This window comes from Oncorhynchus gorbuscha, linkage group LG11 (assembly GCF_021184085.1).
Source record: "Oncorhynchus gorbuscha isolate QuinsamMale2020 ecotype Even-year linkage group LG11, OgorEven_v1.0, whole genome shotgun sequence".
Classification (NCBI taxonomy): Eukaryota; Metazoa; Chordata; class Actinopteri; order Salmoniformes; family Salmonidae; genus Oncorhynchus; species Oncorhynchus gorbuscha.
The window spans coordinates 531,094-550,000 of NC_060183.1; the positions used below are offsets into that span (position 1 = coordinate 531,094).

Here is an 18,907-nt window from a genome sequence, read left to right on the forward strand (position 1 = left end):
AGGTCTGATAACAATATGGACCATCACTAGGTCTGATAACAATATGGACCATCACTAGGTCTGATAACAATATGGACCATCACTAGGTCTGATAACAATATGGACCATCACTAGGTCTGATAACAATATGGACCATCACTAGGTCTGATAACAATATGGACCATCACTAGGTCTGATAACAATATGGACCATCACTAGGTCTGATAACAATATGGACCATCACTAGGTCTGATAACAATATGGACCATCACTAGGTCTGATAACAACACAACTGCCCATTTACTGTTAATTCCCTTCAGTTGGTATAGTCCACATTATCATTCCAGTCATTTCACTGGATGGAAGATCATTAGTAAAGTTGACAATATTAAGTAAGACATGCTAATAGCCATGGAGAGGAGAGCAGACCAAGCCCTAACACATGGCGATGTAATCACACAGTTCCACGGTTGGTGCAGGCATTTGACCAGGATATAGTCTATTATTGTACACTATTCTCCATATTATAATTATATTTATCACTAATCTTCCAACATTATCATTGGTTGAAGCACTGAACGTGGCAGTTTTCAGAAATAATTAAATCATTGTTTTATTACATTTTTATTGATTTTTTATTTTATTTTACCAGGTAAGTTGACCGAGAAAACATTCTCATTTACAGCAATGACCTGGGGAATAGTTAAAGGGGAGAGGAGGGGGATGAATGAGCCAATTGGTAGCTGGGGATGGTTAGGTGGCCATGGTCTATTACAGAGTGCAGGCCAACATCCATCCATCAGGGTCAGTCTAGTTCATCAGGGTCAGTCTAGTTCATCAGGGTCAGTCTAGTTCATCAGGGTCGGTCTAGTTCATCAGGGTCAGTCTAGTTCATCAGGGTCGGTCTAGTACATCAGGGTCGGTCTAGTACAGCGTGCAGGCCAACATCCATCCATCAGGGTCGGTCTAGTTCATCAGGGTCAGTCTAGTTCATCAGGGTCAGTCTAGTTCATCAGGGTCAGTCTAGTTCATCAGGGTCAGTCTAGTTCATCAGGGTCAGTCTAGTTCATCAGGGTCAGTCTAGTTCATCAGGGTCAGTCTAGTTCATCAGGGTCAGTCTAGTTCATCAGGGTCAGTCTAGTTCATCAGGGTCGGTCTAGTTCATCAGGGTCAGTCTAGTTCATCAGGGTCAGTATTGTTCATCAGGGTCAGTCTAGTTCATCAGGGTCAGTCTAGTTCATCAGGGTCAGTCTAGTTCATCAGGGTCGGTCTAGTACAGCGTGCAGGCCAACATCCATCCATCAGGGTCGGTCTAGTTCATCAGGGTCGGTCTAGTTCATCAGGGTCGGTCTAGTTCATCAGGGTCAGTCTAGTTCATCAGGGTCAGTCTAGTTCATCAGGGTCAGTCTAGTTCATCAGGGTCAGTCTAGTTCATCAGGGTCAGTCTAGTTCATCAGGGTCAGTCTAGTTCATCAGGGTCAGTCTAGTTCATCAGGGTCAGTCTATTTCATCAGGGTCAGTCTAGTTCATCAGGGTCAGTCTAGTTCATCAGGATCAGTATTGTTCATCAGGGTCAGTCTAGTTCATCAGGGTCAGTATTGTTCATCAGGGTCAGTCTAGTACAGCGTGCAGGCCAACATCCATCCATCAGGGTCGGTCTAGTTCATCAGGGTCGGTCTAGTTCATCAGGGTCAGTCTAGTTCATCAGGGTCAGTCTAGTTCATCAGGGTCAGTCTAGTTCATCAGGGTCAGTCTAGTTCATCAGGGTCAGTCTAGTTCATCAGGGTCGGTCTAGTTCATCAGGGTCAGTCTAGTTCATCAGGGTCAGTCTAGTTCATCAGGGTCAGTCTAGTTCATCAGGGTCAGTCTAGTTCATCAGGGTCAGTCTAGTTCATCAGGGTCAGTCTAGTTCATCAGGGTCAGTCTAGTTCATCAGGGTCAGTCTAGTTCATCAGGGTCAGTCTAGTTCATCAGGGTCAGTCTAGTTCATCAGGGTCAGTCTAGTTCATCAGGGTCGGTCTAGTTCATCAGGGTCGGTCTAGTTCATCAGGGTCAGTCTAGTTCATCAGGGTCAGTCTAGTTCATCAGGTTCAGTCTAGTTCATCAGGTTCAGTCTAGTTCATCAGGTTCAGTCTAGTTCATCAGGGTCGGTCTAGTTCATCAGGGTCGGTCTAGTTCATCAGGGTCGGTCTAGTTCATCAGGGTCGGTCTAGTTCATCAGGGTCAGTCTAGTTCATCAGGTTCAGTCTAGTTCATCAGGGTCGGTCTAGTTCATCAGGGTCGGTCTGGTTCAGAGTGCAGGCCAACATCCATCCATCAGGGATGGTCAAGGTCAGAGTCCTGGCCAACATCCACCAATCAGGGTCGGTCTGGTTCAGAGTGCAGGCCAACATCCACCAATCAGGGACGGTCTGGTTCAGAGTCCTGGCCAACATAGACCAATCAGGGTCGGTCTGGTTCAGAGTGCTGGCCAACATCCACCAATCAGGGACGGTCTGGTTCAGAGTCCTGGCCAACATAGACCAATCAGGGTCGGTCTGGTTCAGAGTGCTGGCCAACATCCACCAATCAGGGATGGTCTGGTTCAGAGTCCTGGCCAACATAGACCAATCAGGGTCGGTCTGGTTCAGAGTGCTGGCCAACATCCACCAATCAGGGTCGGTCTAGTTCAGAGTGCTGGCCAACTTCCACCAATCAGGGTCGGTCTGGTTCAGAGTGCTGGCCAACATCCACCAATCAGGGACGGTCTGGTTCAGAGTCCTGGCCAACATAGACCAATCAGGGTCGGTCTGGTTCAGAGTGCTGGCCAACATCCACCAATCAGGGATGGTCTGGTTCAGAGTCCTGGCCAACATAGACCAATCAGGGTCGGTCTGGTTCAGAGTGCTGGCCAACATCCACCAATCAGGGTCGGTCTAGTTCAGAGTGCTGGCCAACTTCCACCAATCAGGGTCGGTCTGGTTCAGAGTGCTGGCCAACTTCCACCAATCAGGGTCGGTCTAGTTCTTCAGGGTCGGTCTCGTTCTTCAGGGTCGGTCTCGTTCTTCAGGGTCGGTCTCGTTCAGCAGGGTCGGTCTCGTTCAGCAGGGTCGGTCTCGTTCAGCAGGGTCGGTCTCGTTCAGCAGGGTCGGTCTCGTTCATCAGGGTCGGTCTCGTTCAGCAGGGTCGGTCTCGTTCAGCAGGGTCGGTCTCGTTCAGCAGGGTCGGTCTCGTTCAGCAGGGTCGGTCTTGTTCATCAGGGTCTAGTTCAGAGTGCTGCTGTGTTTCTGAATGCCCTCCATGATGTTCCACTGACCTTGGATAACTTCCACCTACTTAGCACATTGTTTGAGGCAGTCCTTTAGAGCTGACACAACCTCTGGTAATATAACATCTCTGTTCTCCTTGGAGACCTGAGAGAGAGGAGGGAAGGCCGGGGGGGGGGGAGAAACACACCAAAGATGTTTAAGAGATACCATAGCAGCAAGAGCGTAGCGTTCCTGATGGATGGAACCAGATCTAACAGTTAATGTCACTAATATTGATCCTAATGGATGGAACCAGATCTAACAGTTAATATCACTAATATTGATCCTAATGGATGGATCTGGTTTAGTCATGATTTCATGTTTAATCCCCACCATGCTTTACTGTAAAGGATAATGTGAGTGAGTGAGTGAGTGAGTACGTACGTACGTAATATCACTAATATTGATCCTAATGGATGGATCTGGTTTAGTCATGATTTCATGTTTAATCCCCACCATGCTTTACTGTAAAGGATAATGTGAGTGAGTGAGTGAGTGAGTGAGTACGTATGCATCTGTAGGCTGTCAGGTAGGCCTACTTTATGACATTTACACTGGATGAGAGCATGCCATTTTTGTACGTACGTACGTACATGCATACATGCATGCATACATAGTGGCTTGCAAAAGTATTCACCCCCCATTTTTCCTATTTTGGTGCCTTACAACCTGGAATTAAAATAGATTTTGGGGGGGTTTGCATCATTTGATTTACACAACATGCCTACCACTTTGAAGATGCAAAATATGTTTTATTGTGAAACAAGCCCAAAATATTCACCCCCCCCAAAGTCAATACTTGGTAGAGGCACCTTTTGCAGCAATTACAGCTGCAAGTCTCTTGGGGTATGTCTCTATAAGCTTGGCACATCTAGCCACTGGGATTTTTGCCCATTCTTCAAGGCAAAACTGCTCCAGCTCCTTCAAGTTGGATGGGTTCCGCTGGTGTATAGCAATCTTTAAGTCATACCACAGATTCTCAATTGGATTGAGGTCTTGGTTTTGACTAGGCCATTCTAAGACATTTAAATGTTTCCCCTTAAACCACACGAGTGTTGCTTTAGCAGTATGCTTCGAGTCATTGTCCTGCTGGAAGGTGAACCTCCTTCCCAGTCTCAAATCTCTGGAAGACTGAAACAGGTTTCCCTCAATAATTTCCTTGTATTTAGCTCCATTCATCATTAGTTCAATTCTGACCAATTTCCCAGTCCCTGCCGATGAAAAATATCCCCACAGCATGATGCTGTCACCACGCGTCACTGTGGGGATGGTGTTCTTGGGGTGAGGTGTTGGGTTTGCAGCAGACACCAAACGTGTTGGCTTATTTTTTTCTTTAAGCAATGGCTTTTTTCTCTGGCCACTCTTCCGTAAATCCCAGCTCTGTGGAGTGTACGGCTTAAAGTGGTCCTATGGACAACTACTCCAATCTCCGCTGTGGAGCTTTGCAGCTCCTTCAGGTTTATCTTTGGTCTCTTTGTTGCCTCTCTGATTAACGCCCTCCTTGCCTGGTCCATGAGTTTGGGATATTATTTTATAACCCAACCCTGATCTGTACTTCTCCACAGCTTTGTCCCTGACCTGTTTGGAGAGCTCCTTGGTCTTCATAGTGCCGCTTGCCTGGTGGTGCCCCTTGCTTAGATGTGTTGCAGACTCCGCGGCCTTTCACAACAGGTGTGTGTATATACACTGAGATCATGTGACAATTAGATTGCACACAGGCGGACTTCAACTAATTATGTGACTTCTGAAGGGAATTGGTTGCAACAGACCTTATTTAGGGGCTTCATAGCAAAGGGGGTGAAAACATATGGACGAGACACTTTTCCGTTTTTTACTTTTTAGATTTTTTTAAAAATAAGTTAGTTTTATTTCCCTTCACCAATCTGGACTATCTTGTGTCTGTCCATTACATGAAATAAAAATAAAAATCCATTTAAATTACAGGTTGTAATGCAACAAAATACGAAAAACGCCAAGGGGGTGAATACTTTTGAAAGACATTGTATTATTTATTTATATATTTATAGACTATCACAGTGCAGGTGCATTTATATGGAGACTTGATTACACACAGGTGGATTGTATTTATCATCATTAGTCATTTAGGTCAACATTGGATCATTCAGAGATCCTCACTGAACTTCTGGAGAGAGTTTGCTGCACTGAAAGGGGCTGAATAATTTTGCACGCCCAATTTTTCAGTTTTTGATTTGTTAAAAAAGTTTGAAATATCCAATAAATGTCGTTCCACTTCATGATTGAAATATCCAATAAATGTCGTTCCACTTCATGATTGTGTCCCACTTGTTGTTGATTCTTCACAAAAAAATACAGTTTTATATCTTTATGTTTGAAGCCTGAAATGTGGCAAAAGGTCGCAAAGTTCAAGGGGGCCGAATACTTTCGCAAGGCACTGTAGGTGGCTCTGGATATGAGCGTCAAATAAATGGCTATAATGTCAAATTCTATAAAGGTGGAAACCTGGTTACTGACATCTAATTATTACTACTGCTGAAAAGCTCCTAAGACCAATTTAACCAGACTCCATAGGGTCATAGACCAATTTAACCAGACTCCATAGGGTCATAGACCAATTTAACCAGACTCCATAGGGTCATCGACCAATTTAACCAGACTCCATAGGGTCATCGACCAATTTAACCAGACTCCATAGGGTCATAGACCAATTTAACCAGACTCCATAGGGTCATAGATCAATTTAACCAGACTCCATAGGGTCATCGACCAATTTAACCAGACTCCATAGGGTCATAGACCAATTTAACCAGACTCCATAGGGTCATAGACCAATTTAACCAGACCCCATAGGGTCATAGACCAATTTAACCAGACTCCATAGGGTCATAGACCAATTTAACCAGACAATTTAACCAGACTCCATAGGGTCATAGACCAATTTAACCAGACTCCATAGGGTCATAGACCAATTTAACCAGACTCCATAGGGTCATAGACCAATTTAACCAGACTCCATAGGGTCATAGACCAATTTAACCAGACTCCATAGGGTCATCGACCAATTTAACCAGACTCCATAGGGTCATCGACCAATTTAACCAGACTCCATAGGGTCATCGACCAATTTAACCAGACTCCATAGGGTCATAGACCAATTTAACCAGACTCCATAGGGTCATAGACCAATTTAACCAGACCCCATAGGGTCATAGACCGATTTAACCAGACTCCATAGGATCATAGACCAATTTAACCAGACTCCATAGGGTCATAGACCAATTTAACCAGACTCCATAGGGTCATAGACCAATTTAACCAGACTCCATAAGGTCATCGACCAATTTAACCAGACTCCATAGGGTCATCGACCAATTTAACCAGACTCCATAGGGTCATAGACCAATTTAACCAGACTCCATAGGGTCATAGAACAATTTAACCAGACTCCATAGGGTCATAGACCAATTTAACCAGACCCCATAGGGTCATAGACCAATTCATAACCAGACTCCAATTTAACCAGACTCATAGACCAATTTAACCAGACTCCATAGGGTCATAGACCAATTTAACCAGACTCCATAGGGTCATAGACCAATTTAACCTGACCCCATAGGGTCATAGAACAATTTAACCAGACTCCATAGGGTCATAGACCAATTTAACCAGACAATTTAACCAACCAGACTCCATAGGGTCATAGACCAATTTAACAATTTAACCAGACTCCATAGGGTCATAGACCAATTTAACCAGACTCCATAGGGTCATAGACCAATTTAACCAGACTCAATTTAACCAGACTCCATAGGGTCATCGACCAATTTAACCAGACTCCATAGGGTCATAGAACAATTTAACCAGACTCCATAGGGTCATAGAACAATTTAACCAGACTCCACAGGGTCATAGACCAATTTAACCAGACAATTTAACCAGACTCCATAGGGTCATAGACCAATTTAACCAGACTCCATAGGGTCATATACCAATTTAACCAGACAATTTAACCAGACTCCATAGGGTCATCGACCAATTTAACCAGACTCCATAGGGTCATAGACCAATTTAACCAGACTCCATAGGGTCATAGACCAATTTAACCAGACCCCATAGGGTCATAGACCGATTTAACCAGACTCCATAGGATCATAGACCAATTTAACCAGACTCCATAGGGTCATAGACCAATTTAACCAGACTCCATAGGGTCATAGACCAATTTAACCAGACTCCATAAGGTCATCGACCAATTTAACCAGACTCCATAGGGTCATCGACCAATTTAACCAGACTCCATAGGGTCATAGACCAATTTAACCAGACTCCATAGGGTCATAGAACAATTTAACCAGACTCCATAGGGTCATAGACCAATTTAACCAGACCCCATAGGGTCATAGACCAATTTAACCAGACTCCATAGGATCATAGACCAATTTAACCAGACTCCATAGGGTCATAGACCAATTTAACCAGACTCCATAGGGTCATAGACCAATTTAACCAGACTCCATAGGGTCATAGACCAATTTAACCAGACTCCATAGGGTCATAGACCAATTTAACCAGACTCCATAGGGTCATAGACCAATTTAACCAGACCCCATAGGGTCATAGAACAATTTAACCAGACCCCATAGGGTCATCGAACAATTTAACCAGACTCCATAGGGTCATAGACCAATTTAACCAGACTCCATAGGGTCATAGAACAATTTAACCAGACTCCATAGGGTCATAGACCAATTTAACCAGACTCCATAGGGTCATAGACCAATTTAACCAGACTCCATAGGGTCATAGACCAATTTAACCAGACTCCATAGGGTCATAGACCAATTTAACCAGACCCCATAGGGTCATAGAACAATTTAACCAGACCCCATAGGGTCATCGAACAATTTAACCAGACTCCATAGGGTCATAGACCAATTTAACCAGACAATTTAACCAGACTCCATAGGGTCATAGACCAATTTACCAGACTCCATAGGGTCATAGACCAATTTAACCAGACTCCATAGGGTCATCGACCAATTTAACCAGACTCCATAGGGTCATCGACCAATTTAACCAGACTCCATAGGGTCATAGAACAATTTAACCAGACTCCATAGGGTCATAGAACAATTTAACCAGACTCCACAGGGTCATAGACCAATTTAACCAGACAATTTAACCAGACTCCATAGGGTCATAGACCAATTTAACCAGACTCCATAGGGTCATATACCAATTTAACCAGACAATTTAACCAGACTCCATAGGGTCATAGACCAATTTAACCAGACAATTTAACCAGACTCCATAGGGTCTGATAACAATTTAACCAGACTCCATAGGGTCTGATAACAATTTAACCAGACAGACTCCATAGGGTCTGACACCATACAGTCTGTGCAGTAGGCTGAACATTTGTGTGTGTGTGTGTGTGTGAATGTACTCACAGTGAAGACAGTGACGTCCGTCCTGGTCCGTATCTCCTCCACGAAACCCAGTGGTTTTCCTGAAGGGAGGGGTATAGTCCCCAGGACAGAGAAGACTGGAGAGTCCAGGGTCTGTCTGACTGACCTGATGAACGCCTGGCTGAACAGCTCCATTTTACCAACCTCATCAATGATAAACACCTGATGGTTGCTACTGCATGAAGAGTCAAGCTAAAACACAGAGAAAGAGAGTGATGTTAGAGACAACATCACTCACCACAAAAAAAAACAACTATATGGTTGATATACTAGAGCTGCTGTGGGCCTACTCTACTCTACTCTACTACCAGGGCTGCTGTGGGCCTACTCTACTCTACTACCAGGGCTGCTGTGGGCCTACTCTACTCTTCTCTACTACCAGGGCTGCTGTGGGCCTACTCTACTCCACTACCAGAGCTGCTGTGGGCCTACTCTACTCTACTCTACTACCAGGGCTGCTGTGGGCCTACTCTACTCTACTACCAGGGCTGCTGTGGGCCTACTCTACTCTTCTCTACTACCAGGGCTGCTGTGGGCCTACTCTACTCCACTACCAGAGCTGCTGTGGGCCTACTCTACTCTACTCTACTACCAGGGCTGCTGTGGGCCTACTCTACTCTACTACCAGGGCTGCTGTGGGCCTACTCTACTCTACTCTACTACCAGGGCTGCTGTGGGCCTACTCTACTCTACTACCAGGGCTGCTGTGGGCCTACTCTACTCTACTCTACTACCAGGGCTGCTGTGGGCCTACTCTACTCTACTACCAGAGCTGCTGTGGGCCTACTCTACTCTACTACCAGAGCTGCTGTGGGCCTACTCTACTCTACTACCAGGGCTGCTGTGGGCCTACTCTACTCTACTACCAGGGCTGCTGTGGGCCTACTCTACTCTACTACTAGAGCTGCTGTGGGCCTACTCTTCTCTACTACCAGGGCTGCTGTGGGCCTACTCTACTCTACTACCAGAGCTGCTGTGGGCCTACTCTACTCTACTACCAGGGCTGCTGTGGGCCTACTCTTCTCTACTACCAGGGCTGCTGTGGGCCTACTCTACTCTACTACCAGAGCTGCTGTGGGTCTACTCTACTCTACTACCAGGGCTGCTGTGGGCCTACTCTACTCTACTACTAGAGCTGCTGTGGGCCTACTCTACTCTACTACCAGGGCTGCTGTGGGCCTACTCTTCTCTACTACCAGGGCTGCTGTGGGCCTACTCTTCTCTACTACCAGAGCTGCTGTGGGCCTACTCTTCTCTACTACCAGAGCTGCTGTGGGCCTACTCTTCTCTACTACCAGAGCTGCTGTGGGCCTACTCTTCTCTACTACCAGAGCTGCTGTGGGCCTACTCTACTCTACTCTACTACCAGGGCTGCTGTGGGCCTACTCTTCTCTACTACCAGGGCTGCTGTGGGCCTACTCTTCTCTACTACCAGGGCTGCTGTGGGCCTACTCTTCTCTACTACCAGAGCTGCTGTGGGCCTACTCTACTCTACTACCAGGGCTGCTGTGGGCCTACTCTACTCTACTACCAGGGCTGCTGTGGGCCTACTCTTCTCTACTACCAGGGCTGCTGTGGGCCTACTCTACTCTACTACCAGAGCTGCTGTGGGCCTACTCTTCTCTACTACCAGAGCTGCTGTGGGCCTACTCTTCTCTACTACTAGGGCTGCTGTGGGCCTACTCTACTCTCAGAGCTGCTGTGGGCCTACTATACTCTACTCTCAGAGCTGCTGTGGGCCTACTCTACTCTACTCTACTCTCAGAGCTGCTGTGGGCCTACTCTACTCTACTCTACTCTCAGAGCTGCTGTGGGCCTACTCTACTCTACTCTCAGGGCTGCTGTGGGCCTACTCTACTCTACTCTACTCTCAGGGCTGCTGTGGGCCTACTCTACTCCACTACTAGGGCTGCTGTGGGCCTACTCTACTCTACTACTAGGGCTGCTGTGGGCCTACTCTACTCTACTACTAGGGCTGCTGTGGGCCTACTCTTCTCTACTACTAGGACTGCTGTGGGCCTACTCTACTCTACTCTCAGAGCTGCTGTGGGCCTACTCTACTCTACTCTCAGAGCTGCTGTGGGCCTACTCTACTCTACTCTCAGAGCTGCTGTGGGCCTACTCTACTCCACTACCAGAGCTGCTGTGGGCCTACTCTACTCCACTACCAGAGCTGCTGTGGGCCTACTCTACTCTTCTCTATTACTAGGGCTGCTGTGGGCCTACTCTACTCCACTACCAGAGCTGCTGTGGGCCTACTCTACTCCACTACCAGAGCTGCTGTGGGCCTACTCTACTCTTCTCTACTACTAGGGCTGCTGTGGGCCTACTCTACTCTTCTCTATTACTAGGGCTGCTGTGGGCCTACTCTACTCCACTACCAGAGCTGCTGTGGGCCTACTCTACTCTTCTCTACTACTAGGGCTGCTGTGGGCCTACTCTACTCCACTACCAGAGCTGCTGTGGGCCTACTCTACTCTTCTCTACTACTAGGGCTGCTGTGGGCCTACTCTACTCTTCTCTACTACTAGGGCTGCTGTGGGCCTACTCTACTCTTCTCTATTACTAGGGCTGCTGTGGGCCTACTCTACTCCACTACCAGAGCTGCTGTGGGCCTACTCTACTCTTCTCTACTACTAGGGCTGCTGTGGGCCTACTCTACTCTTCTCTACTACTAGGGCTGCTGTGGGCCTACTCTACTCTTCTCTATTACTAGGGCTGCTGTGGGCCTACTCTACTCTTCTCTACTACCAGGGCTGCTGTGGGCCTACTCTTCTCTACTACCAGAGCTGCTGTGGGCCTACTCTTCTCTACTACCAGAGCTGCTGTGGGCCTACTCTACTCTTCTCTACTACTAGGGCTGCTGTGGGCCTACTCCACTCTTCTCTACTACTAGGGCTGCTGTGGGCCTACTCTACTCTTCTCTACTACTAGGGCTGCTGTGGGCCTACTCTACTCTTCTCTACTACTAGGGCTGCTGTGGGCCTACTCTACTCTTCTCTATTACTAGGGCTGCTGTGGGCCTACTCTACTCTTCTCTACTACTAGGGCTGCTGTGGGCCTACTCTACTCTTCTCTATTACTAGGGCTGCTGTGGGCCTACTCTACTCTTCTCTACTACCAGGGCTGCTGTGGGCCTACTCTACTCTACTACCAGAGCTGCTGTGGGCCTACTCTACTCTACTACCAGGGCTGCTGTGGGCCTACTCTTCTCTACTACCAGGGCTGCTGTGGGCCTACTCTACTCTACTACCAGAGCTGCTGTGGGTCTACTCTACTCTACTACCAGGGCTGCTGTGGGCCTACTCTACTCTACTACTAGAGCTGCTGTGGGCCTACTCTACTCTACTACCAGGGCTGCTGTGGGCCTACTCTTCTCTACTACCAGGGCTGCTGTGGGCCTACTCTTCTCTACTACCAGAGCTGCTGTGGGCCTACTCTTCTCTACTACCAGAGCTGCTGTGGGCCTACTCTTCTCTACTACCAGAGCTGCTGTGGGCCTACTCTTCTCTACTACCAGAGCTGCTGTGGGCCTACTCTACTCTACTCTACTACCAGGGCTGCTGTGGGCCTACTCTTCTCTACTACCAGGGCTGCTGTGGGCCTACTCTTCTCTACTACCAGGGCTGCTGTGGGCCTACTCTTCTCTACTACCAGAGCTGCTGTGGGCCTACTCTACTCTACTACCAGGGCTGCTGTGGGCCTACTCTACTCTACTACCAGGGCTGCTGTGGGCCTACTCTTCTCTACTACCAGGGCTGCTGTGGGCCTACTCTACTCTACTACCAGAGCTGCTGTGGGCCTACTCTTCTCTACTACCAGAGCTGCTGTGGGCCTACTCTTCTCTACTACTAGGGCTGCTGTGGGCCTACTCTACTCTCAGAGCTGCTGTGGGCCTACTATACTCTACTCTCAGAGCTGCTGTGGGCCTACTCTACTCTACTCTACTCTCAGAGCTGCTGTGGGCCTACTCTACTCTACTCTACTCTCAGAGCTGCTGTGGGCCTACTCTACTCTACTCTCAGGGCTGCTGTGGGCCTACTCTACTCTACTCTACTCTCAGGGCTGCTGTGGGCCTACTCTACTCCACTACTAGGGCTGCTGTGGGCCTACTCTACTCTACTACTAGGGCTGCTGTGGGCCTACTCTACTCTACTACTAGGGCTGCTGTGGGCCTACTCTTCTCTACTACTAGGACTGCTGTGGGCCTACTCTACTCTACTCTCAGAGCTGCTGTGGGCCTACTCTACTCTACTCTCAGAGCTGCTGTGGGCCTACTCTACTCTACTCTCAGAGCTGCTGTGGGCCTACTCTACTCCACTACCAGAGCTGCTGTGGGCCTACTCTACTCCACTACCAGAGCTGCTGTGGGCCTACTCTACTCTTCTCTATTACTAGGGCTGCTGTGGGCCTACTCTACTCCACTACCAGAGCTGCTGTGGGCCTACTCTACTCCACTACCAGAGCTGCTGTGGGCCTACTCTACTCTTCTCTACTACTAGGGCTGCTGTGGGCCTACTCTACTCTTCTCTATTACTAGGGCTGCTGTGGGCCTACTCTACTCCACTACCAGAGCTGCTGTGGGCCTACTCTACTCTTCTCTACTACTAGGGCTGCTGTGGGCCTACTCTACTCCACTACCAGAGCTGCTGTGGGCCTACTCTACTCTTCTCTACTACTAGGGCTGCTGTGGGCCTACTCTACTCTTCTCTACTACTAGGGCTGCTGTGGGCCTACTCTACTCTTCTCTACTACTAGGGCTGCTGTGGGCCTACTCTACTCTTCTCTATTACTAGGGCTGCTGTGGGCCTACTCTACTCTTCTCTACTACTAGGGCTGCTGTGGGCCTACTCTACTCTTCTCTACTACTAGGGCTGCTGTGGGCCTACTCTACTCTTCTCTACTACTAGGGCTGCTGTGGGCCTACTCTACTCTTCTCTATTACTAGGGCTGCTGTGGGCCTACTCTACTCTTCTCTATTACTAGGGCTGCTGTGGGCCTACTCTACTCTTCTCTATTACTAGGGCTGCTGTGGGCCTACTCTACTCTTCTCTATTACTAGGGCTGCTGTGGGCCTACTCTACTCTTCTCTACTACTAGGGCTGCTGTGGGCCTACTCTACTCTTCTCTATTACTAGGGCTGCTGTGGGCCTACTCTACTCTTCTCTACTACTAGGGCTGCTGTGGGCCTACTCTACTCTTCTCTATTACTAGGGCTGCTGTGGGCCTACTCTACTCTTCTCTACTACTAGGGCTGCTGTGGGCCTACTCTACTCTTCTCTATTACTAGGGCTGCTGTGGGCCTACTCTACTCTTCTCTATTACTAGGGCTGCTGTGGGCCTACTCTACTCTTCTCTATTACTAGGGCTGCTGTGGGCCTACTCTACTCTTCTCTATTACTAGGGCTGCTGTGGGCCTACTCTACTCCTCTCTATTACTAGGGCTGCTGTGGGCCTACTCTACTCTTCTCTATTACTAGGGCTGCTGTGGGCCTACTCTACTCCTCTCTACTACTAGGGCTGCTGTGGGCCTACTCTACTCCACTACCAGAGCTGCTGTGGGCCTACTCTACTCTTCTCTATTACTAGGGCTGCTGTGGGCCTACTCTACTCTTCTCTATTACTAGGGCTGCTGTGGGCCTACTCTACTCCACTACCAGAGCTGCTGTGGGCCTACTCTACTCTTCTCTACTACTAGGGCTGCTGTGGGCCTACTCTACTCTTCTCTATTACTAGGGCTGCTGTGGGCCTACTCTACTCTTCTCTATTACTAGGGCTGCTGTGGGCCTACTCTACTCTTCTCTACTACTAGGGCTGCTGTGGGCCTACTCTACTCTTCTCTATTACTAGGGCTGCTGTGGGCCTACTCTACTCTTCTCTATTACTAGGGCTGCTGTGGGCCTACTCTACTCTTCTCTATTACTAGGGCTGCTGTGGGCCTACTCTACTCCACTACCAGAGCTGCTGTGGGCCTACTCTACTCCACTACCAGAGAATGTCAAGAGTGCAAAGCTGTCATCAAGGCAAATGGTGGCTACTTTGAAGAATGTCGAATATATTTGATGTGTTTAACACTGTTGGTTACTAGATGAGTCCATATGTGTTATTTCATAGTTTTGACGTCTTCACTGTTATTCTACAATGTAGAAAATAGTAACACATAAAGAAAAACCCTGGAATGAGTAGGTGTCCAAACTGTGGACTGGTGCTGAATGAGGAAAATCACTGCTCACGACCCTGACATGAGGAAAATCACTGCTTAGTTAAAAAGTGCAATAATAACATACGTTTCTGAAGAGAGGTAGAGCCAGGTTCTCAAAAGAAGGTACATCCACTACATACTGTCCTACAGTGTACTCCCTCCCTCCATGTGAAGCAACAGACTTCTCTCTGAACAAAGACAGTAGAGAAAACACATTAACACATAGGGGACTGTTTCCCAGTCACAGATTAAGCCAAACCCTGGACTGAAAATCGCCACCAGAAAATTGACCCTCCCCCTCTTAAACACTGCTGCTACTGTTTGTTTGTTACCTTTGCATAGTCACTTCGGCCCCACCTACATGTACAGATTACCTCAACTAGCCTGTACTGGTACCCCCTGTATATAGCCTCCACATTGACTCTGTACCAGTACCCCCTGTATATAGTCTCCACATTGACTCTGTACCGGTACCCCCTGTATATAGCCTCCACATTGACTCTGTACCGTAATTCCCTGTATATAGCCTCCACATTGACTCTGTACCGGTACCACCTGTATATAGCCTCCACATTGACTCTGTACCGGTGCCCCCTGTATATAGCCTCCACATTGACTCTGTACCGTAATTCCCTGTATATAGCCTCCACATTAACTCTGTACTGTAATTCCCCTTATATAGCCTCCACATTGACTCTGTACCGTAATACCCTGTATATAGCCTCCACATTGACTCTGTACCGTAATACCCTGTATATAGCCTCCACATTGACTCTGTACCGGTACCCCCTGTATATAGCCTCCACATTGACTCTGTACCAGTACCCCCTGTATATAACCTCCACATTGACTCTGTACTGGTACCCCCCTGTATATAGCCTCCACATTGACTAGGTACTGGTACCCCTGTATATAGCCTCCACATTGACTAGGTACCGGTACCCCCTGTATATAGCCTCCACATTGACTAGGTACCGGTACCCCCTGTATATAGCCTCCACATTGACTAGGTACCGGTACCCCCTGTATATAGCCTCATTCTTATTGTGTTACTTTTTATCTTAGCCTACTTGGTAAATATTTTCTTCTTGAACTGCACTGTTGGTTAAGGGCTTGTCAGTCAGCATTTCACAGTAAAGTCTGCACTTGTTGTATTCGGCGAACGTGGCCAATAAACCTTGATTTGATAAGTAACAATAGAGAATGTTCAATGAAAATGTTTTTTAAGTCCTGAACTTGGCTCAATCTGTGTCTGGGGAACCAGTCCTTATAGAAATAGACCATTTTGGTTGATTATGTAACGTGACTGAAACCTACCTGACTCTGGACAAGTTTCCTCTCTGTCCGGTCACAGTAACAACGTCGAAACCGACCCTGCGCCTCCCCTCCCTGACCTCCTGGGTGTAGAAGCCCTCCACAGACACACCTGAAGACACTATTACGTCACAGGCCTTCTGGACCAGGGTGGTCTTACCCACACCTTCACAATAGAAGAGGGTCGTGTCAAATCCAAAATGAAGTAGTTTTGTCTTGTTGGGGCCTTCAAACCATGACTATAAACAGAAATGCAATATTTGATCATAATGTAAAGTACTGACTCATGAATGGAGTTGTTTTATGTTAGTATTTGGTGAAGGTCACACCATTCAGGAAATCAGAACACTCAGGATCTGCCTGCGTTGTCTCTAGTTAACACAGCCACAAAGTCAGAATTGTGGCTAAAACCCTCCCATTTCTGAAAAATTATATTCTTAAAATGTGATTTTAAACCCAACCACACTGCTAACCTTATGCCTAACCCTATTATTAAATTAAGATGAGAACGCAAACTTTTGTAGCTAATTTGGACTTTGTGGCTTTGGAATCTAACCCTAACCAGAGAGGAAGAGGCGAAGCGAGAGGGTTTACTTACACCAAAATATGGCCATTTAAAGCAGATCATTCATTATTAAGTAAGTGAGGGGGGTTTGTATGGGGGGCAATGAGTGTCAAATTTTGTCAAATTGAAAATGAATAGCTATTTCAATACTTGAGGCTCATTTGATCTAATAGAAGTTGGTCATGCTGAGGTTCTTTCGAGTGTAGGACACAGATATAAGTTGATGCACATGACATCCCGGCAACTTTGAGAAAAAAAACACTTTATATCAGTTGTCCCTGTTGAAATCCGAGACGTCTATGAATATTCATTAGGCTAGCATCTCACTTGTCATTGAGTACAATTGTAATATCAACGAATATTCAAATAATGAGATGTATCCACCGATCCAAAGAGAAATAGGCGTGAGCTTGACAGCCCAGTGTTCAGCTGGTAGTTAAAATGTAAACAACAAAATGACTAGAGCTAGTGTGTACTAATTAACGTATACTCGAGCTTGCGTGGTACTTAAAATAACGCCCAGGACCAGCGCTTTTGCACCGACTGGTTATGTGTGGAGCACACTACACCCTGCAACACTACTGACTGACTGCAGACCAACACACGTCTCCAGGTTAAGCGCGCGCACACACACCATTTGAGATGTGCCCGCATACCATTTTGCCCAAAATACCCTGTAGGTGTGATCAAGGCCTGACAGTAATTATTTGTGCAAAATGGTACGCAGCATCATCTGGATATGTGTGCAACAAAAGTAGAACATTCACCTTCTGCTCCCGTTTCTGTCAAGCCGTCTGTGCATACAGTTTGAAAGGTCCAACCTACGCACCTCTCAGAAACAATGCTGCGGGTCATACGCAGCGTTCATTTGGAAATCAAGACACTCAAGCGTCAGCTTATAAATTGTTTTAGGTATTAGCTGAACTACTGCTGTTACATTGTATTGGGTGGCATCATGTCTATAGCTAACGTTAGTTCGCAGCAGTCACAACTTCACAGCGTTTCTGAACAACTTCCTGTGCCATGCTGTCTGCGTTGTGTTTTATACTTACCCGGAGGTCCGGTTAGGAAAACGTGTTTAATCATTTCCGATTAAATGTTCTGTATTCACTGTTCACTACTTTGCTTCTCCTCACATCCGTAAACATGGGAGCCGCACATGTGCAGATTGAATTGGCAGGACTCAGTTAGGGGATTATATTAATGGACCCGGTTAGCATGATTTCTTTCGATTTGGAACCGGGTGTGAGCCAGGTACTACGTTCTGTTCGACGGTCAAGTATGATTAGTATTCTGTGTTTTCACATGCAAAAGTAATTGCTTTTGATAAAAACGCTTTATCTGCCTCCCCAATGAAAACTCGAACATATATTTTATGGAAAAGAGATGTAGGTTTCTGAACGATGCCCCCAACACGGTTCAACACAGTTCAACCCGGGGCAGTTTAATCGAATCCCCTTATTGACATTCATCGGGCAGGTAATAGTAGAAGGGGGAAGATAGAATCAATCAATACTAATTGGAAGGGGTCTGTGTAAATTTGAATCCAGGTAAAGCCGTGTGAATACTTTCTGAAGGCACTGTATATCAATATGTGCGGATAAAGATGTTTCCACCGCTATTTCTTGCATAATGAATTTTATACACTCAAAATGATCACATCATGTCTAGCGTATTTAGTTTCATCAACATCTGCAAAGTTTACCGTTAGATTTTCTGTTTCCATCAGGCCTGTCTTGACATTATTTTATCCGACATGTAATTTACTCACATAGAAAAGGTTATTGGAACCAATTACACTCACTGGAGTATCTAACGTCTTTGAAAAAGCACCCGAGAATTGAGCCACACAGTGGAAAGTGTCATAATACCCATACAACCTAGCAGTCAAACAAGGAAATGGTTCCAATACTTTTTTCACCATACATTTGATCCATTGTGGATTTTAGAAACACTTCAAATCAAATCACAATGTATTTGTCTCATGTGCCGATACCACAGGTGTTGACCTTACAGTGAAATGCTTACTTACCAACAATGCAGTTTTAAGAAAAAAAGTATTAAAGTATTTACTGAAGTAAAACATAAAAAAATGAAAGAAAAATAAGAAAAA

At 46.6% G+C, this 18,907-nt stretch overlaps 1 protein-coding gene across 2 annotated transcripts; it reads right to left on the reverse strand.

Annotated features, from left to right (window-relative positions):
* Positions 1 to 606: 606 nt before the first annotated feature.
* On the reverse strand, positions 607 to 17,963 carry ntpcr (nucleoside-triphosphatase, cancer-related). 2 transcript variants are annotated; one of them, XM_046368388.1, is made up of 5 exons: positions 17,847 to 17,963; positions 16,233 to 16,395; positions 15,001 to 15,103; positions 8,696 to 8,905; positions 607 to 3,371 (listed from the first exon to the last, which is right to left on the reverse strand). In XM_046368388.1, the coding sequence occupies exons 1-5, from the start codon at positions 17,878 to 17,880 to the stop codon at positions 3,291 to 3,293; spliced, it is 591 nt and encodes a 196-aa protein (XP_046224344.1). In that variant the 5' UTR covers positions 17,881 to 17,963; the 3' UTR covers positions 607 to 3,290. The 2 variants fall into 2 exon arrangements, with proteins under 2 accessions (XP_046224344.1, XP_046224343.1); XM_046368387.1 differs by lacking the exon at positions 17,847 to 17,963 and adding an exon at positions 17,562 to 17,815.
* Between the last annotated feature and the right edge of the window lie 944 nt (positions 17,964 to 18,907).